The sequence below is a fragment of the Chrysemys picta genome, chromosome 3, assembly GCF_011386835.1.
Source record: "Chrysemys picta bellii isolate R12L10 chromosome 3, ASM1138683v2, whole genome shotgun sequence".
NCBI lineage: Eukaryota > Metazoa > Chordata > Testudines > Emydidae > Chrysemys > Chrysemys picta.
The window spans coordinates 172,975,385-172,996,398 of NC_088793.1; the positions used below are offsets into that span (position 1 = coordinate 172,975,385).

At 41.9% G+C, this 21,014-nt stretch overlaps 1 protein-coding gene across 8 annotated transcripts in view; it reads right to left on the reverse strand.

The window, feature by feature from the left end:
* Positions 1 to 21,014, reverse strand: part of THADA (THADA armadillo repeat containing) — a 327,795-nt gene that overhangs the window by 237,087 nt on the left and 69,694 nt on the right. For all 8 annotated transcript variants that reach the window (XR_010600221.1, XM_065590664.1, XM_065590662.1 and 5 more), the window contains 2 exons: positions 16,498 to 16,620; positions 13,325 to 13,416 (listed from right to left, as the gene is read on the reverse strand). Coding sequence is in view for 7 of the 8 variants with exons in the window: in XM_065590664.1 (XP_065446736.1) it covers positions 13,325 to 13,416; positions 16,498 to 16,620 (215 nt within the window). In the remaining variant the exon portion in view is untranslated. The remainder of the gene's footprint in view (positions 1 to 13,324; positions 13,417 to 16,497; positions 16,621 to 21,014) is intronic.

Here is a 21,014-nt window from a genome sequence, read left to right on the forward strand (position 1 = left end):
GTGGAGCACAATCTTCTCAGATGGAAATTGGAAATAGGTGTTTGCCGCCACTGCTATTTGGGCATTTAATATCAATGCAGAGTACCAAAGCTCTGAACCAACTTAATCTAAGGACAGATGTCCTGATACCAGGGGACGTTATAGAAGAATTTCTAATGGTAGGTCCCTCTTCCTACATCACTGCTTATGACTTGATACAAATGTCTAAGAAATAAGGATGTCAAGTCTGATCAAAAATCCCCGATAAAATGTGGGCTTTTGCAGAGGATAAAACTACATATCTTAACCATTGTTTAAAATAGTATGCTAAAAGTATAAACCTGGCAGCTATTATGTACTGTCTGTATTTATGAGAGATATTTTACTTATTGTAGTTTCAAAAGGATATCAGTTTAATTTGAGAAAAAATGTTATGAAATAGCCAAGGGCTTGGATTAGAGTATGTCCCAAACAACTATGACCAATGTGACTGAAATTTACAATAAACAGCAGATGGCCCATGACAACACCGATTTTGACATCATGGCAGTGTGACTATTTACAAGGATGAATTATTCTTGAATGTTGTCTACAACATATTTGGTGCCACCAAAAAAAAAAAAAAAAAAAAAAAAAAAAAAATCTTGCTTTCTTTCAGTATCAGATATACATGTTTTTTCTCACCCAACAGTGTTTTCTTGAAGAAACGTATTTATAATACTCTCACTAAGATAAATGTATTCATAGATGGCCATGTGTGTTAATGCAACAAAAATACTGTATTTGAGTTGTGATATTTTTCTTTGAGCCCCACTGAGTATCTTACATGACCACTTAAAATCTTTTTAAAACCTATGCACTTGTGCAAAATCCCAAGGCTTATAAAACACTTATTTTGAAATTTCCGTATTTTAAAAAGTGAATTTGATTTTCCTTATTGGCTCATTTGTGGTGGCAGGGGGGATGAGGGAGGAAGGCACTTCCTGCAAATTGATAATCACAACAGAACCAAAGTCAATTGAGGGTCTTCCATACCTTGTAATATATGCCTTTTAGCATGTCATAATCAAATGTGGCTATTCTTTGAATGCGAAGGTGAATGGTGAGGAGTAAATAATGTAAAGAACATATCCTGAATTGTTGAGGGGCAACATAAAATTAAGCTCCACCTTGATGTTCTTACATTTAAAGAGAACAGCTCTAAAGTTTACATGAACAATTTTTAGAGGCAGTCAGTCACCTAATGACCATCAAAAGTCAATGGGTATTAGGCAACTAATGCCATTTGTGCCTTTGAAAATCTCACCTTAAGTTTAAGTGGTATTGGTCTAACTTTATGGGATTCTGAATGTTCTGAATTGTTTCCTTTCTGAGTGCCTACTTAAAATTATCTTGACAAAAGTCAGCATCAACCTAAAGTTGCTAGTTAAATTACAGTTAAAAGGAAAAAACTTTTAAATCCGCAAAATAGCCCTGATTTTTGTGTATTCTAAATAATGACAAGGCATACTTTTCGCCTTCCTTGTTGATCAAAATACAGGATACTTATATAGTTCTTGGATACATAGCAGTGTTTATGGTCATGTTCTCCTAACAGTTCTAATTATCTAAATATTTGTTCTATATAACATGTATTTGTGTGAAATTAAAAGCCATTTCACATGGTAATGTCATGGTCAAGCCCCAATTCAGGAAAATTAAGCACATACTTAACTTTAAATATGTGCTTAAGTGCTTTCTTGAATACAGATGTTTTCCTTAAGTGGGCTCTAAGTGCATAGGAGTTATTTTTCCTTCCAAAGCTCTGTTTAATGAAATAATATACTAGATGTTCTAGCATAAAAAGTTACTAGTTGCACAGTATCACTTAGAACTTGTTTACCCTTTTACTCAGAAAACAAGACTTTTCTTCATGGAAATATCCTCCTTTTCATCTCTGTGGGAAGTTCAAGGAGATTTCCTTATTCTCCCCCCAGTCTGCATCCTAGAGGACATCATTCTTCCTTCAGAGAGTTTGGCAGAACTCTCTTTAGAGCCCATTAATACCTCAATTGCCAATCAGAGAGAATGATTACTCTTTACGCACAAATCTACATCCCACTGCTTCAAAGAAAGTTTCAGACTGTTCCAACCCGGGGAAAGAAAAGGGGATGTCTACATTACAGGCAACAAGGAGTCCGGTGGCACCTTAAAGACTAACAGATTTATTTGGGCATAAGCTTTCCTGGGTAAAAAACCCACTTCTTCAGATGCATGGGGTGAAAATTACAAATGTAGGCATTATATACTGACACATGAAAAGAAGGGAGTTAGCTTATGCCCAAATAAATCTGTTAGTCTTTAAGGTGCCACCGGACTCCTTGTTGTTTTTGTTGATACAGACTAACACGATACATTACAGGCACTATATCAGCACAGCTAGGTGATAGAAGGGGTTTTTCCATCTCTGTAACAAATACACCCCCTCAACAGGTGATAGCTAGGTCAATGGAGAAACTCTTCCGTCAATGTAGCTGCGTCTACAATGGAAGTTAGGTTGACCTAACAACATTGCACAGGGTGTGAAATTTTTCACAGCCCTAAATGATGTAGCTAGGTCAACCTGAATTTTAGATGCCGACCTGGCCTAAAGCAAGGGCCAGGAATTTACAGTTTTTAAAACAAATAAATGGCAGTGTTTAATGAGGAAGAGGACCTAACCCAGCACTCTGAAGTAAGTGGCAGTCTTCCCAATGATTTCCATGGGCACTGGATATAGACCAAGGAATGGAAGTTTCTCAGGTCTTTGAAATAGATATATGCTAGAATTTAGGTGAAAATGTCTTATCCTTTATATTGTTTCTCATTTGGGCAGGAAGAAGAAACCGCTTAGACGATGAGGACTTTAATTCAGATTTCGTTGTTAATTTTATTTTGCTCCATCTGACTGCAGTAATTAAGTTATTCTGACTTTCATGCAAAGATCTGCACTCAATTTCACGTCTATTGCACTATATTTTTAGAATCTCTTCCCTTCAAGCCATCCTCTCCTTTCACAGAATGAAATCTTGATCCTAAACACCACAAGAGCAAACATTTGCTTAATGGAAATTGTGATCTGTAGCAATACTAAAAGGAAAAAAAGGAATTCATACTTATGCAGAAATTAATAACAAAAATGCTCGTTCTGCCAGAGTGCTTGAAAATTTGTAGAATAAGCAAATCTGAACTGTATTTTGATTGCATAAGGGAAAACCTTGGTCATTTAATTAATTGTGAAGAGCAATCCTCTTGCCTGTCTTATGTGGGTCCATGGTGTAAGGGTTGAATGCAGGGAGTCTTTCCCGCATGAGAGGGAGGATGCTGCCTAGCAGTCCTTTGAGACTGCGTGGGCAGTCAAACTAACACACCCAGCAGTGCTCCATGGCTCCAACAAGGAGTGGTTAGCTAGCTTTAGTGCACAGCCAACCTTCCCACACACTGCACACTACCCTGTCGTACACAACCTGGGTAACTTAGCAACTTTCCACTCTGCTTCAGAAACTCCTCTGCCATCCTCCACCATTACAACACTTCATTCTCATGTCACTCAAATTTTGCCCAAATCAGTCACTCAAATTTTGTCCCAAATCTACTTACTTCCCAAATATGCTAATGTTTACAGACATATATTCCCAATTCAAGTGTATGAAAACATTTACTTAAGGCTTCATTTTAGTTAACAGAATTTTTATTTGATTTTACTCTTCATATTATAGCTCAAGTTAAATTATTTAGAATTCAAACCATAGTTATTCCAGATCCCCAAAACCACTCTCCCTAAAGCACATCAGGAGTGTTTGAATTTTGGTATCCATTTCTTTCTTAACATAAGAAGCAGCTAGAGAAGATTTCCTTTCATCACAACTCTGGAACGAGAAACTGTACAACTTCAAACTGTACAACCCCCCCTTTCATACACCAGCGTAAACATTATTAGCAAGAATGATCCAATTCTCCTGAACCAGCCATATTCTACTTTTTCAACCATTAATTTTTCAGGTCAATTTCCTTTCTTTACTTATGCTAATACAAATAAACCCTGTGTGCATGCTGTCCAATACACACATTATCAGTCATCATGTTTATTAGGGTAGTGCCTAAGGACCAACCAAGAATGGGGTCCCATTTTACCAGGCACTGTATAAACACAGAGTAGAACTCTCCCTGCCCTGACGAGCCTACAACAGAAAAGACAGACAAAGGATGAGGGTAGGGGTAGAACACAAGCAGATGGCATCAAATGTCACATTTGTTTCTCAATTTTTTCTCAGGGAGGGAAGGAGGAGAGGTGAGTGTGACGTTGTGCAGTCTATATGGTTTTATAAAAACATGATAATAAGTGACTATAATGTAACTGGAATAGTTTTATAAAAACATGATAAGTGAATGTAATGTAACTGGAATATGCTTCATGCAAAAGGTCTCTTGTAAGGTATCATTACAAAGCTTATAATCTACTGAGTGTGGTCATCCTATTTGTATAAATGTACCACTCTTGTATCTAAAACTAGAAATATAAAATATAACTCTGAGGGCCTATTGTAATTATGCAAAGTGTGGGCCATTAATGGTGGTTTGGAATCTTGATGACTCCCATTGACTGGGACCATTGTTTGCAAATGGCTGTGTTTCACCTGTGAGTCTTCCTGTATGTGTGTGTGCTAGCAAGTGGGTAATGAAGTCTTGCAGTGACATGTGATCATGTCTCCTGAACTGGAATCCATCTTTAACCTGGTGCTTTTCCAATGGGGGGGGAGAACCCAGGAGGACAAAGGATTCCCGCCTTGTGCAAAAGATATATAAGGGGGTGGAAGAGAACAAAGGAGGAGGGAGAGGAGCCATCATGAAGAATCCTCTAGCTATCACCTGAGCTGGAACAAGAGCTGTACCAGGGGAAAGAATTGTGCCCAGGCCTGGAAGGTGTCCAGCCTGAGAAAAAAAACTTACTGAAGCATCTCTGAGGGTGAGATTATATGTATTTAGTTTGATTAGACATAGATTTGCGCATTTTATTTTGCTTGGTGACTTACTTTGTTCTGTCTGTTACTACTTGGAACCACTTAAATCCTATTTTCTGTATTTAATAAAATCACTTTTTACTTATTAATTAACTCAGAGTATGTATTAATACCTGGGGGAGCAAACAACTGTGCATTTCTCTCTATCAGTGTTATAGAGGGCGAACAATTTATGAGTTTACCCTGCATAAGCTTTATACAGGGTAAAACGGATTTATTTGGGTTTGAACCCCACTGGGAGTTGGGCATCTGAGTGCTAAAAACAAGCACACTTCTGTGAGCTGTTTTCAGGTAAATCTGCAGCTTTGGGGCAAGTAATTCAGACCCTGGGTCTTTGTTGGAGCAGTGTCTGGCTCAGCAAGACAGGGTGCTGGAGTCCTGAGCTGGCAGGGAAAATAGGAACGGGGTAGTCTTGGCACATCAGTTGGCAGCTCCCAGGGGGGGGTTCTGTGATCCAACCCGTCACAGTGAGTTTAGTTAGGTGGGCATAAGCTAAATGGAAAGAAAATAAAAGGAAAAGGTCACTGAAGGGAAGGGGGTTAGGGAGACAGAAGTGAAGAAAGGGGCAGATGTGGAAGAGAGCTGGTCAGGAACTGTTCCAACTCAGGCTGGCTGTTTGTGTGTTTGTAAAATGTCTATTTGTCTAAACAGAAATTTTTTTCACAGATAGAATTCTGGAGGGTGGGGGGGGACAGAGAGAGAGAGAGAGAGCAACCCAGAATAGTGAATAGCTCAAAGGTTAGGGTACTCCCTGGGACAGGGTAAACCCAGATTCAAGTCCCTGGTCTTCCTGATACAGATAGCATAATAAGTAGTAATACTGCAATAAAACTGCAGTGCACAAGGCCCTGTCTCAGATTTGACAGTGAGAAGGTCAGGTAATTTTGAATAAACACAGTGCTCCTATACTAAACTTGTAACAGAAGCAAAGTGAAAATAAGCTAATATTATTTCAATGTTACCTAAATAACCTGACATTCTTGTTCCAGGTTAAATTTCTAAAGATTCAACACAAATATTATTTCTGCAAATGCATTTCTGATGTATTTTAGTGTGCATACTGCAGTATACCCAATACAAGATTATTTTGTCAGTGGGAGTTTTTTTAACAAAGGGTTTTTTAGTTTATTAAATTGGCATAGTTATCCAGCAACAATGCGGCATCATTGTGTTACCACTATTAATTCCATTGGAGTTACCAAAAAATTAAGAGCATTTTCTGGTAACTATACAGTTCTCTTGCTTTACTACTGTGTGTACTGTGATCACAAAGATAATACATAGGCACCTCAATATAGGCCACTAAATCCATATTTAGGCACCTAAAGAAATGGCCTAATTTTCAGAAGTACTAAACACACACAGTTCCCAATTAAGTAATAGGGACTTCAGGTGCTCAGTACATCTGAAAACCAGGCTAATTTTAATTTAGTGCCTAACTTATGGCATTGAAATTTTAAAGTTTTAGATGACAAACTGCCAAAAATTTAAATTAAACATTATTAGGCTTTAATATAAGGATTTTGTTCCAGTAAAACAACAAACATACTGGAAAATATATGGAAGGACAGAAGAATTGCATGTGTCACCTACTGTAATTGTGTAATTGCAGTTATACAGTGAATATTGTATAAAATATGCAACAACAGCGACACCTAGTGGCATTTATAATTACAAAAGTGATGCAATTGCTGAAGAATAATAGTTTTAAACATTAAGTGAAATTAGCTTCATTCATTACTGTATATGACAAACATTAGAAATAAGCTAGCAAAATAAACTATTTTCCTATAAACTAATTGCCATGAAGTTGAAACCAAGTAAACTTAAAGAAAAAAAAAGTTGAAAGCAGTTTCAGGTCACACACACCTTCTTGAGGACCTGTCACTTTTCATGGTTCTACACTCATTTTCCTCTTCTATTAAAAATCTTTATTCTGTCTTGCCCTGTTTGTGTGAGATTAGCTCACTGACTATACATGGGAAAGAACGGTTACTCACCTACTTGTAACTGTTGTTCTTCGAGATGTGTTGTTCATGTTCATTCCAATCAGATGTGTGCGCGTACACATGCACAGTAGCCGGAAGATTTTTCCCTTAGCAGCAGCCGTAGGGTCGTGCCTTCATGGCGCCCAATATAGTGCCCTGCCGACCTGCCACCCCCTCAGTTCCTTCTTGCCGGCTACTCCAACAGAGGAGAAGGAGGATGGGTATTGGAATGGACATGAACAACACATCTCGAAGAACAACAGTTATGAGAAGGTGTGTAACCATTCTTTCTTCTTCAAGTGCTTGTTCATGTTGATTCCAATCAGGTGACTCAAGCCCAAGTTCAGGAGGCAGGGTCGGAGTCATTCACTGATTGGAGAACTGCTCATCCAAAGACCCCATCATCTCTGGCCTGCTGAGTAATTGCATAGTGCATGGCGAAAGTGTGGACAGAGGACTATGTCCGCTGCTCTGCAGATTTCCTGAGTGGGGACCTGCACCAGGAACACTGTTGACTAAGCCTGCGCCCTGGTGAAATGCGCAGTGATCATGGGTGCAGGAACCCCCGCCAGATTGTAGCACTCACGGATGTAGGATGCGATCCATGACGAAATACATTGTGATGACACAGGCAGACCTTTCATTCTGTTCGCCACTGCCACGAATAACTGGACTGATTTTCTGAACCGCTTCATTCTCTCGATGTAAAAGGCTAGCGCCCTGCGGACATTCAGAGAGTGGAGTCTCTGCTCCCTGCAGCTGGAATGAGGCTTAGGGTAGAACACTGGGAGAAAGATGTCTTGGTTGATGTGAAACTGCGACATCATCTTTGGGAGGAAACCAGGGTGAGGTCTGAGCTGAACCTTGTCCTTATAGAACACAGTATATGGGAGATCTCAGGTTAGGGCCCTGAGTTCATACACCTTCCTGGCCGAGGTTATCGCCACCAGGAACGCCACCTTATAAGAGAGATAGAGGAGGGAGCACGTTGCCAAGGGCTTAAAGTGGGTGGTCCCATTAGTCTAGAAAGGTCCCAGGCTGGGACTTCCTGTTGTGTCGCATGGTGAATAGGTCTATCTGGGGAAAGCCCCACCTCTGGAAGACTGAAATCATGACGTCTGGGTGAAGGGACCACTCGTGGCCATGAAACGACCTGCTGAGGAGGTCTGCCAGCTCATTCTGTACCCCGGGGAGGTACGACGCTTGCAGATGTACTGAATGTTCTACACAGAAGTCCCACAGCACAAGGGCTTCCTGGCACAGAGGAGAGGGGAATGCACCTGTTTGTTGATATAGAACATTGCGGTGGTGTTGTCCGTCATGACTGACACACATTGTCCCATTAAGTATGCCCGGAAAGCCTGCCACGCCAGGCGTACCACTCTCAGCTCTCTGATGTTGATGTGGAGAGCCAGATCCGCCTGAGACCAAAGATGTGCTCCCCAGCCCACGTCTGATGCATCTGTCACTAGAGACATGGACAGCTGTGGACTGGCGAAGGGGACCGCTGAGTATACCTCCTGAGTCAACACAGGAGGGAGTTGAGGACCGGGCGAGGTAGGGTCACTATCCTGTCCAGGTTGTCTCTGGCCAGGCAGTACACTGATGTCAGCCAAGACTGAAGAGGTTGTAGTCTGAGCCTGGCATGCTGCACTACATAGGTACAAGCCGCCATGTGTTTCAGAAGCTTCAGGCAGTTTCTTGCTGTGGTGGTGGGAAACTGTCTGAGGCCTCGAATGGTCAGGGCCCGAAACCTCGCTTGCAGTAGGTATGCCCTGGCCTGGATTGAGTCCTATACTACCCCTATAAACCCTATCCTCTGAACGGGGGACAGAGTGGACTTTGCTTCGTTTAAAAGGAGACCCAGGTTGATGCAGGTGGCTCGGATAAACTTGACCTGAGCCTCCACTTGGGTCTTGGAGCAGCCCTTGATCAGCCAATCGTTGAGGTAAAGAAACACCTGAACCTGGTGCCTGCGCAGAAACACAGCGATGACTGCCATGCACTTGGTGAAAACCCGAGGTGCTGCTGACAGGCCGAACGGGAGGACTGTGAATTGGTAGTGGATGTTGTTCACCATGAACCTGAGGTACTTCCTGTGGGGCTGAGTGATCGCGATATGAAAGTACGCATTCTTCAAGTCGAGGGTGGCATACCAGTCTGCTGGATCCAATGAGGGAATGATGGAGGCCAGAGAGACTATGAGGAACTTGAGTTTCTTTGCTGAGTTGACGTGGCCACCCCTTGCGTCTCAAAGACGTGGCCCAAATGTGGTGCCACAGATGGCTAGTCTCTATGAGTCTAGGTATTGGGGATCAACTGCTTTCAACCCTCTTCTTCTTCTGCATCAGTGACTGGGACCAGGGCTGAAGGCTGGAATGTTCTCAAGATGCTCCATGACGGTGCCGAGGCTCCTTGGGCGCATCTTTTTTTGGTGCCTGGTCCCTCAAAGAGGGTGCCGGCACACTCCGCACCGAAGATGATGTGCTAGTGGTAGGGTCCCCAGCACCGGAGTCCGACTGTGGTCGAAGAGCTGCCTCCATGAGGAGGATTTTAAGCCGCTGCTCTCTCTCTTTCAGGGTTCTTGGTTGGAATTCCAAACAGATTTTACATCTTGTTTATGGTGTCTGGGCGAAGGTCACCAAAAAGATAGAGTGTGGGGGTCACTCTTTGGCATGTGCTTCACACAGTCCTTGCAGGTCTTGAAACCTGCAGATCGCAGCATGCCCTGGGAACAGCAAGGAAGGAAGGGGAACAACCCCCACAACGGAACTTACAACTACTTAACTAGGTAACAAACTATACTAACTGACTAAACAAGAAGAATACAACGAGAGTCGAGCTGCTAAGCCACTTGCTGAAGCAAGAGTCAGGGAAGTTCCTGCTACCGTCACTGGTGGTAAGAAGGAACAGAGGGGTGGCAGGTCAGCAGGGCACTATATTGGGTGCCATGAAGGTGCGACTCCAGGGGGCGCCCAGGCCGACCCTACGGCTGCTGCTAAGGGAAACATCTTCCGGCTATTCTATACGTGCATGCATACACACGATTGGAATCGACATGAACAAGCACTCAAAGAAGAAACAATAAAACTGACTACAACCAAAGTCCTGTCCAATGTACAAAGTAAACAATATGAAAAGACAGAAAAAAATATTTTCTACTCTAATCTTTCAGTTAAAGTAACACCCAGTGATTACTATAACAGTGAACAAAAGAAGTTTCAGAGAGAAGTACAATTTAAGTTGACAGCATCCATTTAACATATATATTTAAAAAACCCTACATTAAACGAACACTGAGGTTGCAGCATCAAGCACTTAAAAGTAGGGATATGACAGAATTAAGGTTGCCTGTGCAAGCTACCTCCAACAGATACCGACATGCAACTTCATGAAAGCTGCACTCTGTTGCAAAACAGGAACAGACCTCAGACACTCTTGTAACAACAGATCAGCACATCTGTCACATACTGACTCCATACATCTGGGGAGCTAGGCTGCCTTAATACTTCTGAGGTCACAGTTAACGTTTTGCATTAGAATACGAGTATGAAGAAGCTGAGGTACATATTGCCTTTTGGTATCAGTCAGATGAGGAAGTGAAAACCTTATGGATTATTGAAGTGTTATCGACAGCATTGTAGGCAATGTGAAAAAGGCTAGAAATGCAGGAGACTTTTCCCTTAACTTGTTACTTCCATGTTTTTCAGGTTTTGCATGGATAGGGGGTCTATACTGATGTAGTCTTAACTGTCACTAAATAAAGTTTTTTATATTTATTTCCTAGTCTTTTATACAGGGTTTGTACCTCAATGGATAGGTTCACACTGTTAGGTATGGGAGAAGGGGAAAATGACAAAGTAACTTGAATATGAAACACCTATAGTTTGGTGTGCTCTATAATTTACAAATACGAAATAAGTGTGTGTGGCAGGATGCTCTCTTTGTGTGAATTAAATAAACCACTTCTTTTTATAAAGAAAATTTGTCCACATCTTTCATAAACTGTGGTGCCCAGAATGAGTATTCCAGCTAAGGCCTCACTAGTGCAGAGTAGAACAGGACAATTACCTCCCATGTCTTACACACAAACCAGAATAATATTAGCCGTTTTTGCAACTGCATCACATTGTTGATTCATATTCATTTTGGGATGCACTACAACTCCCAAATTCTTTTCAGTAGTACTACCACGTAATCCGTTATTCCCTATTTTATAATAGTGCATTTGATTTTTCCTTCCTAGATGAAAATTTGCACTTGTCTTTACTGAATTTCATCTTATTGAATTCAGACAAATTCTCCAATTTGTCAAGGTCCTTTGAATTCTAATCCTGTCCTCCAACGTGCTTGCAACCTCTCCCAGCTTCATGTCATCTGCAAATTTTATAAGCAAACTGTCCACTCTACTATCTACGTCATTAATGAAAGTATTGAATAGTACCAGACCCAGGACTGACTCCTATGGGACCCCACTAGAGGCATCCTCCCAGTTTGATAGCATACCATTGATAACTACTCTGAAAACAGTCTTTCAACCAGATGTGCACCCACTCTATAGTAATTTCATTTAGACAGTATTTCCCTAGTTTGTTTATGAGACTATCCCGTGGGACTGCACCAAAAGCCTAACTAAAATCAAGATCTCTCACACCTATCGCTTCCCTCCCCAATCCATTAGACCAGTAACCATGTTTCCACTTCTTGCAGGACTTCTTTTTGATTTTCATGTCACTAAAGAGCTCCTGATGGAGCCATATTGGCCTATTACTAGTCTTCCTATCTTTTCTTCGCATCAGGATAATTTGCAGTTGTGCCTTTAATATTCTCTCCTCGAGAAACTGCCAGCTCTTATGAACTCCTCTAACTTTAGCTTTTCTTCCTGTGGGATCTTACTTATCAGTTCTCAGAGTCTGTTAGAATCTGGTTTTTTGAAGTCCGTTGTCATTATTCTATTGCTCACTCTTTCCCTTTCTTAGGATCATGAAATACATCATTTCATGATCACTTTCACCCAAATTGCCTTCCACCTTCAGATTCAATACCAATTCCTCCCTCTTGCATGTCTAAAATGTCTGTCCCCCTGATTACGTCCTCCACTTTCTGAAACAAAAAGTTGTCCCCAATACATTCCAAGAACTTATGGGAAATTTTGGGTTTGGCTGTATTACTTTTGCAACAGGTGTCTGGGTATTTAAAGTCCCCCATTACAACCAGGTCTTGTGTCTTGGATATTGCTGTTATTTGTTCTAGAAATGCCTCATCCACTTCCTCTTCCTGATTTGGTGGTCGATAGTAGATGTCCAACAATGACATCACCCCTCCCTTTTTAACCCCTTTTATATTTACCCAGAGACTTTCAACTGGTCTGCGTCTCTCCTCTTTTCAGACAACAGAACAAGCATATATATAGTCTATACCTATATATACACATCCTCTCTTTTTATCTTGTCTGCCCTGCCTGAACAAACTATATCCCTCATACCTAAATTCCAATCATGAGATCTATCCCATAAAGTCTCTGTGATGCCAATTAAGTCACAGTCGGCAGAGGTGAGATTTGAACATATGATCTCCTCTTTCCCAGCTATATTTGGGAGTTGCCCCTCCCCTTTCATCCTCCAACATGAATACAATCATAGTAACTAATCTGGGGGTATGGTACTGCTCTCATTTTTGGGTAGCAATTATGATGTTTCATCTATTTGTCATGGAATTCCTGCAATTACAGAGCAGCAAGAAGTGTCAACAACAGCAACACATCTGTCTGCTGTCAGCAAATATTTCAGAACTCCCTAAGAGCCACCATATTGACTACCACTAGAGCCAGAACATCCACAGTTAATTATATTATACACAAAAATAAAATTGTTTTCCTAAGACCAGCAAGATGAGTCACTGTATAGTAAAAATAGCAGACATTTCAAAAATGAATAAATTGCAATTCCCTGGGAGTCCTAATGCTCTGAAAATCATGGACCAGTTACTCAACTTCTGGAGGATCATTTTGGGGTCTGATCCCAAGATGTGATGACCATTGTAATTCCCATTGAAGTGATTGGGAGCTGTAGATGCTCAGCATCTTTCAGGATCAGGCCCTTTCTGTAAAATTACACTTTAAATTAATATTAATTTTCACTGCATTGGGGAGATATTTTTGACTCAAGAGCTTAATCTTGGCAACACAGTTTAAACTAACTCAGATGTTTTTGTAACATTATTCTTCAGATAAATCCATAAAAGCATGCAACATTTTCACATTATTCTTGGCTGAGTCAATGCTTTGCAAAAGTAAAGTTAGCATCAGATGGAGCTTACCTATTTTTTTTGGAATTTTCATCCTTCCCTCTTTTAACTCCAAAAATTCTTGTAATCAGGGTACTAAACAGAAGAGTGGAGGAATTTCTCACCTAATGTATAAAGAAACATAGAATAGATATTAAGCAGCTTTCAAGCCGCACTGTAAACTGGATTTCAAATTTAGATGTAATTTAATTTAGAATTTTTTAAAACAGCAACAGAACATTTTGCATGCCAGACTAGACAAACAGTCCCTAATCTAGCATCCTTCTTAGCGGCACAGGAAGGTGAAAGTAGTTTGCTATACAATATTTAACATCAGAGGGATAGCCATGTTAGTCTGGATCTGTAAAAAGCAAGTGTAGGTGTAGGTGAATGAATATCCACCAATGTTATATACGCCATCATGTGCCAGCTCTGCCCCTTTGCTATGTACATCCGCCAAACTGGATAGTCCCTACGTAAAAGGATAAATGGACACAAGACAGATATTAGGAATGGCAATATACAAAAACCTGTAGGAGAAAACTTCAGGACCAGACTTCAAAGAAAAACCGCTGAGCTTCAGTTCATTTGCAAATTTGACACCATCAGCTCAGGATTAAACAAAGACTGTGAATGGCTAGCCAACTACAAAAGCAGTTTCTCCTCCCTTGGTGTTCACTCCTCAACTGCTAGAAGAGGGCCTCATTCTCCCTGATTGAACTAACCTCGTTATCTCTAGACTGATTCTTGCCTGCATATTTATACCTGCCTCTGGAAATTTCCATTACATGTGTCTGACGAAGTGGGTATTCACCCACGAAAGCTTATGCTCCAATACATCTGTTAGTCTATAAAGTGCCACAGGACTCTGTTAATATTTAACATGTGAGTGGAACAGACAAATAGTTTAATGAACTTCAGTGCCCTAAAATAGTTTAGTGGAGGAGATTGTGTGGCTTAATGGTTGAAAGATCAGGGCTGGGAAGCAAGCAATCTGGTATCCATCCCTGACGCTGCCACAAACTTCCTGTGTAACCTTGGGTAAATCACTAACCTCTGCTCCATTTTCCAATCTTTAAAATAAGGAAAAGAACATCTACCAGTGGCTCCAACTTCTTTAGCTCAGGGACCATCTCACAAACATCTCCCGAAAGTATGAACTCTCACTCCACAACCTGCATATTCTTCAGTTTTGCTAGTGTCACTGTAGGGGCATAGACTATAGTGTTTTTGTTTTGTTTTTTTCTGGAATGGATTTTCAGTGGTTGGCACCAGACAAAGGTTACATGCTAATATAGCAGGCAATTGGAGAGTCTAGTAGTAGGCAAATTCTCATTTCTTTGGCCTTGCACAGGAATTTTCTCTTCAGCACTTGCTGGATCCTTCTGCCTTCCCCTCTGCAGGCCAATGCCTGCTCCCTGTTTTAGGAGCCATATGCTTAGCCTCATAAGTTCTGCCTTTTCCCAGTCCTCCCTGAAAAGATGTCACTGTCTGCCTCATGGAACAGGTAGGGATCAGTAGACATATAAAACTATATTCCATTCTGTAATGAGCACAGCTATGGAAGCATAGAAATGAGGGCACTGCAGACTCAGGAGTTTCAACTTACATCTGAATTTTCTGATTTTCTTACATTTTTCTACTTTCTCCCCCATTTAGTTTCTCCAACATACACTTATATCTAAATTTTAACAGACTGCTTTTTATGCAGTACAACAAGTGTAAGAACATTTACCAAGGTATTTACAATGCACCATGGTATCTAAACAACAAAAAACAATTATATGTTAATTAGCCAAAAACTATGCGTGTGTTTTCTGTAATATCTAATTTAAGAGTTTCTCAGATAAATATTACCAAGACACTAAGAGGTACCCTGTCTCAGTCACATTATTTAAAAAGGAATATTGACTCTATTTATCATGGGATTAAGAAAGGAGTGGATCTCTGCATGTTTAAGGATGGTGAGTAGCTTCCCATTGCAAAGTGCAACATTGATGATAACTGTCAATAATAGTACCAGAGTTGATGGCCAGGAGTCAGAGACAGAAATAGTGGATCTCAGGGAACTGAAGACCAGTGAAACACTCAGCAGAAACCAAATCAAATTCAATTAACACATCATAGTTCAATGGGAATCATAGCGTTCATAAATCACAAAACACTGAGACCACAGTCCAGAGCTCATCTTCCTTACCCAGGGCTGGTACTACCATTAAGGCAAACTAGGCAGTTGCCTAGGGCACCAAGATTTGGGGGCGCTAAAAAGCGGTGCCCCCAATTTTTTTTTTACTGCGTTCCTGGGCTGGGCTGCCGGCAGCTCAGACTCTCTCTCCCAGCGCAGCGGCCGCTCCACTTTTCCCGTCTCCCAGGCTTGCGGCACCAATCAGCTGTTTGGCGCCACAAGTCTGGGAGGGGAGGAGAATTAGAGCGTGGGCGGCATGCTCGGGGAGGAGGCAGAGCAGAGGTGAGCTGGGGTGGGGAGCTGCCGCAGGGCTGGGGGGGCGCAAGGTGGAAGTTTCGCCTAGGGCGCGAAACTTCCTTGCACTGACCCTGCCCTTACCTGCAAAGAACATCACAAATTCATCATCATCAATCAGATGAAAGTACTATTAAGAAAGTAAGGCTTTCTGGAATAATCAGTCTGGGAACTACTGCAAAGTCCAGACATATCCTTGGGCTACATTAAGGGCAAGGAACAAACGTGAGCCCAGGTTTCCAGTAGTTTAAAGCATTTATTTTTAGCCATGGCAGGTCATGAGATATTGGACTTTAAAAATAACATACTGATAACCATCTTGCACTGAGACCCAGTCCAATGATTGGGGGGGGGGGAGGGGGACCTTGACTCTTACTAACATGACACATTGACTCACTATTTATCAGCCAATCAGATTTTTTTTTAATTTGTAAGATAATTTACTTTTGTCGCTCTTGAAATTAGAAAGAAGTACACTCTGCATTACATCAAACCAACACAAAAAATACATTGATATAACAATACTGAGACCCAAACTGCAGCTTTCCTGTGATTTTTCTCCAGTATTGTGCCATGATACATCACATTCTGTAATACATATGGATGTACAGTTCATAAAAATTCCATCTGCTGTGGTACAATTATTGACAAACATTACAAACGCTTTGATTAGCACCATCACCACATGCTTCTCCAATATAATACAATGTATTAAGGATTAACTTACTGCCCAGACAGGGGATGTAAAACCTAGAATTGCTGCTTGTATTCCATCTGCTATGTAAGGTATGATGTTTTCACCAAAGCGGGTATCCCTAAACAAGGCCCTCAGGATATTTAAAGCATGAACCTGGGGGGAAAAAAATCATAATTTGTTTTGTAACATATGCTACTTTGTTGTAAAAGTCCTCAAATTACATACTTTAACCATAGCTATGGAGATGAACAAATCCATGCATTTACTCATTTATGCCACTTAATTTCCACTTTAAATTCCATTCAACATATCACTATTAACAATTAAAGCAATACAATGGCACTGTGCAAAGTGCTTTCAAAAGAATAGTCATAGTAAAAAAAAAGTGAATTAATGATTCACTTTTCTAACTACCACCACATTTATGAAACATTGAGATTCTTGGATGAAAGAAACTAAAGGATATACATGTATTTATATTTTTTAACAGCAGCAAACATATGAAGAAATGAGTGTCAAATTCTTTACTACAGCTAGTAAAACTGTAATGCTTAGCAATCTATCCTGGACAAATAAATCCTGAACCTTCTGTATTACAAGTAAAATCAAGCCATAAAAGTTGCACTTTTTCTCTTCAGTTACCATGAGGAGACAATTTTCAAAATTTCTCAGGATTATCTGAAGCATCAAACCTTGTAAGTAAAGTCAATTTGATCATCCTTTTCTGAGCTTCAGGTACATTACATTTAAATTTGTCAACCAAGAAGGGGGAAAAAAATAGATACTTTTTGATTCAGACCTGGTCTACACTACCAAGTTGAGCAGCTTACGTCGACCTAATTGTGCATGTGTCTACACTCAAATTTGTCTCCTACAGCTGTAAGTGCCTAGTTACACCAACATAGTAACACCATCTCCCCGAGCAGCGAAGAGTCACTGCTGATGTACTGTGGTACTTATGTCGACCCTAACTGTCCTCCAGCAGCTGTCCCACCATGCTCCAGACGGACCACTCTGGTCAGGCATTGTGAACTCCACTGCCAAGAGGTCATGGAGACCGGAAGCCCCCCACACCCGTTCAAAGCCCCAAGAATTTTTGAAATTCCTTTTCCTGATTTCCTGGCTTGGCAAGCACACATAGCAGCTCTCCATTGTTGCGTGCAACTGCCCAGCTGACCATGTCAGCTACATGCTCCAGACATGCTCCTGCCTAGTGTAAACAGGAGATATTGGATCTCCTGGGCCTGTGGGGAGAAGAGCTCAGCTTCAAAGCAGCCATAGAAACATCGACATCTACAGATTGCTCATGGGACACAGGAGAAGGGATTTGACAGGGACAAGCACCAATGCTGCATGAAAGCCAAGGAGCTGTGGCAGGCTTACCAGAAGGGTGCAGGGAAGCCAACAATCAATCCAGTGCCAAGCTGCACACCTGCCACTTTTACAAAAAGCTACATGCCATACTCAGCAAAGACTCCACCACCACTACCCACAGCATCGTTGATACCTCTGAGGAGGCTGAGTCACAGACCCCTGCCAGGAACAGCAAGGAGAAGTATGGGGGACAGGTGACCAAGGAGATCGAGCTGCACAGTGAGCCTGTTTTTGACTCCACTGCAGTCCTGCCAGTCAAGCACAGGTGAGCCCAATGCAGGGGAAAGAACCTTGGGCAAGCGTGCAGATAAATTTTCAATTACAGAGATGGCGCTCCTAAAGTAGCAGGACATATCTTTTGACTTTTCATTAATTTAATTTACTCATGCTAGAAGAGGTAGTGGTACAACCAAGAGTAGAGTTGCTATCTGCTTTACATTCACCTATAGAGTCAGGCAGAGGGAGCAAATCGGAGCTTTTATGTACACAGGGATGTCCCTTGAATTCTCATGAGAGATCTTAATTAAACTTTCATGGAGGTACTCTGCAATCCTCCACCGAAGGTTTCTAGGGAGGGCTGCCCTATTTCTTCCTCCGTGGTAGAATGCTTTCCCACGCCACTCATTGATAACTTTGGCAGGCACCATTGCAGTACACAAGCTAGCAGCATATGGGCCCAGGCAGCTTAAGGACACCAGAAGCAGCTGTGCTCTCTCTCTGCCTTTGTTATCCGCAGGAGTGAGATAAAAGGATAAAATGGAAAATGGTGGAAAAAGGTGCCAGTATTCAGTGCCACTGCCCTATACTACTAGAATCATGCAACACCAACCCCCAGCAAGCCATGCTCACCGTGACTGGCGCTGTGATTAACACCGTGCACAAGCAATCCCAAGAAGAAATGACAATGCTATACTTAAAACTTTAGAGGAGCAAAGCGAGTGAGTTCAGCACCTCAAGTTTCGCTTTCCACAGTGAATACACTGACAATGGTACCTCTGTGGGTTTTATCTTCAGCTGCTGCCATTGCAGCCTTCAGGGTCTCCCCCTCCACACTCACGGAATGCCTGAGCCAGATGAGGAGAAGGAGCACTCGGGATGATATGTTCAATGAGATCCTGCAAGCCAGTGCTGTATCAGACCATGAACATGGGGGCCTGGCGGATGAACATTGCAGACACCATGGACAAGGAAAGAATGGAGAGGACATAGGCCCAGGAGTTCCAACAGGAAAAGGAGAGGGAGATGCACCAGGACATAATGTGACTTCTCAGGCAGACTCTGCAGCAGACTCTGGTGGACCTGCAGGTTCAACAATCCCAGGCTCACATTCCTCTGAAGCCCACTGAGAACTCAACATTGGGACCTCCCTAAACCCTCCCCCTCCCCCCAACATTCCGCATGGCATCAGAGGTTGCTACATTACCCCTACCACTCCACCCTGGGGGACATTAAAGATAGTCACATCTTCACATCAACTGTGGCTTTCACAGGTCAGTGTGAGTATGTGTAGTTTAAATGAATATGAATGATCCTTCCCCTTCATAAGTTCTGTTCTTTTAATTTATTACGTTTTTAAATGTATTTGTTGTAAAACTGCACTGGGTTTTTGATTTTTGCACTGATTGTTACAGAATAAAACTATTATTTGGAAAATAATTCATATTTATTTAGCTCACAGCACATGCTGCCAAGCGCTCTGCAGTTCTGAAAGCAACCCATTACACAGTGTCACACAACTCATAAAATAATTCACAACAACATTAATAGGTGCATTGACAATGTTATATTCCTACAGCATTCACCACATAATTCCTACCAGACCATAAAAGAGCAGGACCAGACAGACCACACTACAGCACCACCACATATTACTCTGGCTCACTGTTAAAATGGTCTTTCAAAGCCTCCCTTAACCATATAGCTCTGCATTGCACCTTTCTAATAGCCCTTGCACCTGTCTGTTCAAACTCAGCAGACAGCCTCCTCACCTCCGTCCTCCACCCTTGTGGAAACTTTGCACCCTTTGCTTCACAGATATTATGCAGGACACAGCAGGCAGCTATAACAATTGGGATATTTTTCTTATTAAGGTCCAATCGCATGAGTAAACAATACCAGCATCCTTTCAAATGACCAAAAACACATTCAACTGTTACTCTGCACCTGCCGAGTTGGTAATTGAACTGTTCCTTGGTGCTGTGCAGATGGCTGGCATACGGTTTCATGAGCCAGGGGAGCAAGCAGTAGGCTGGGTAGCCCAGGATCACTATTGACATTCCAACATCCCCAATGCTAATCCTCCGGTCGGGAGAGAAAGTTCATGAAGATACGAGGATCATGCACCTTCACTGACCAGCCCATACTGCTGTTAGTGAAGCATCCCCAGTGATCCACTAACAGTTGCATAACCGTAGAAAAGCAGCCCATTCTGTCAATATACTCTGTGGCAAGGTGATTTGGTGCTAAAATAGGGATATATGTGCTGTCTATCACTCTACCACAATTCGGAAACCCAACTCCTGCAAATCCATCCACTATGTCCTGCACATTGCTGAGAGTCACACTCCTGCATAGCAAGAGATGATTAATGGCCCTGCACAACAGCCCCTGTGGGGGACTTCAAATTGATTCCCAGCTGACCTGTAGCAAACTGGCATTGCATGTTTCCACAGTGCGATCACTACTTGCTTCTCCACTGTCACTGCAACTCTCATTTTGGCATCACTGTGCTAGAGGGCTGGGGCACGCTTAGTGCACAGGTCCAGGAATGCGGCCTTGTGCATCCAAAAGTTCTGCAGTTACTGCTTGTGATCCCATACTTGCATAACGATGCAATCCCACTAGTCAGTGCTTGTTTCTCAGGCCCAGAAGCGCCACTCCACCATCTGCAGCTGTTCCATGAACACCACCAAGATCCTTGAATTGGTTCTCACTATGTCCCACAGCAATCAGTCCTCCAAGGAATGACCATGCCTCTCACTCATTAGGTTCTTCTTACGGCTCTGCAAATACCCCAGGATTGTGCACCCTGTGCTTGCAACACTCATGACAATAGTACAGAGGCATACAGCCACCATGCTTCTCTCAGAGATGTTAGACAATGAGGAAGGCCACGTGGGTTTGTGGGATTTTGAAAAAAAAGTGAGAAAATTACGGGCTATAGATAACATTTT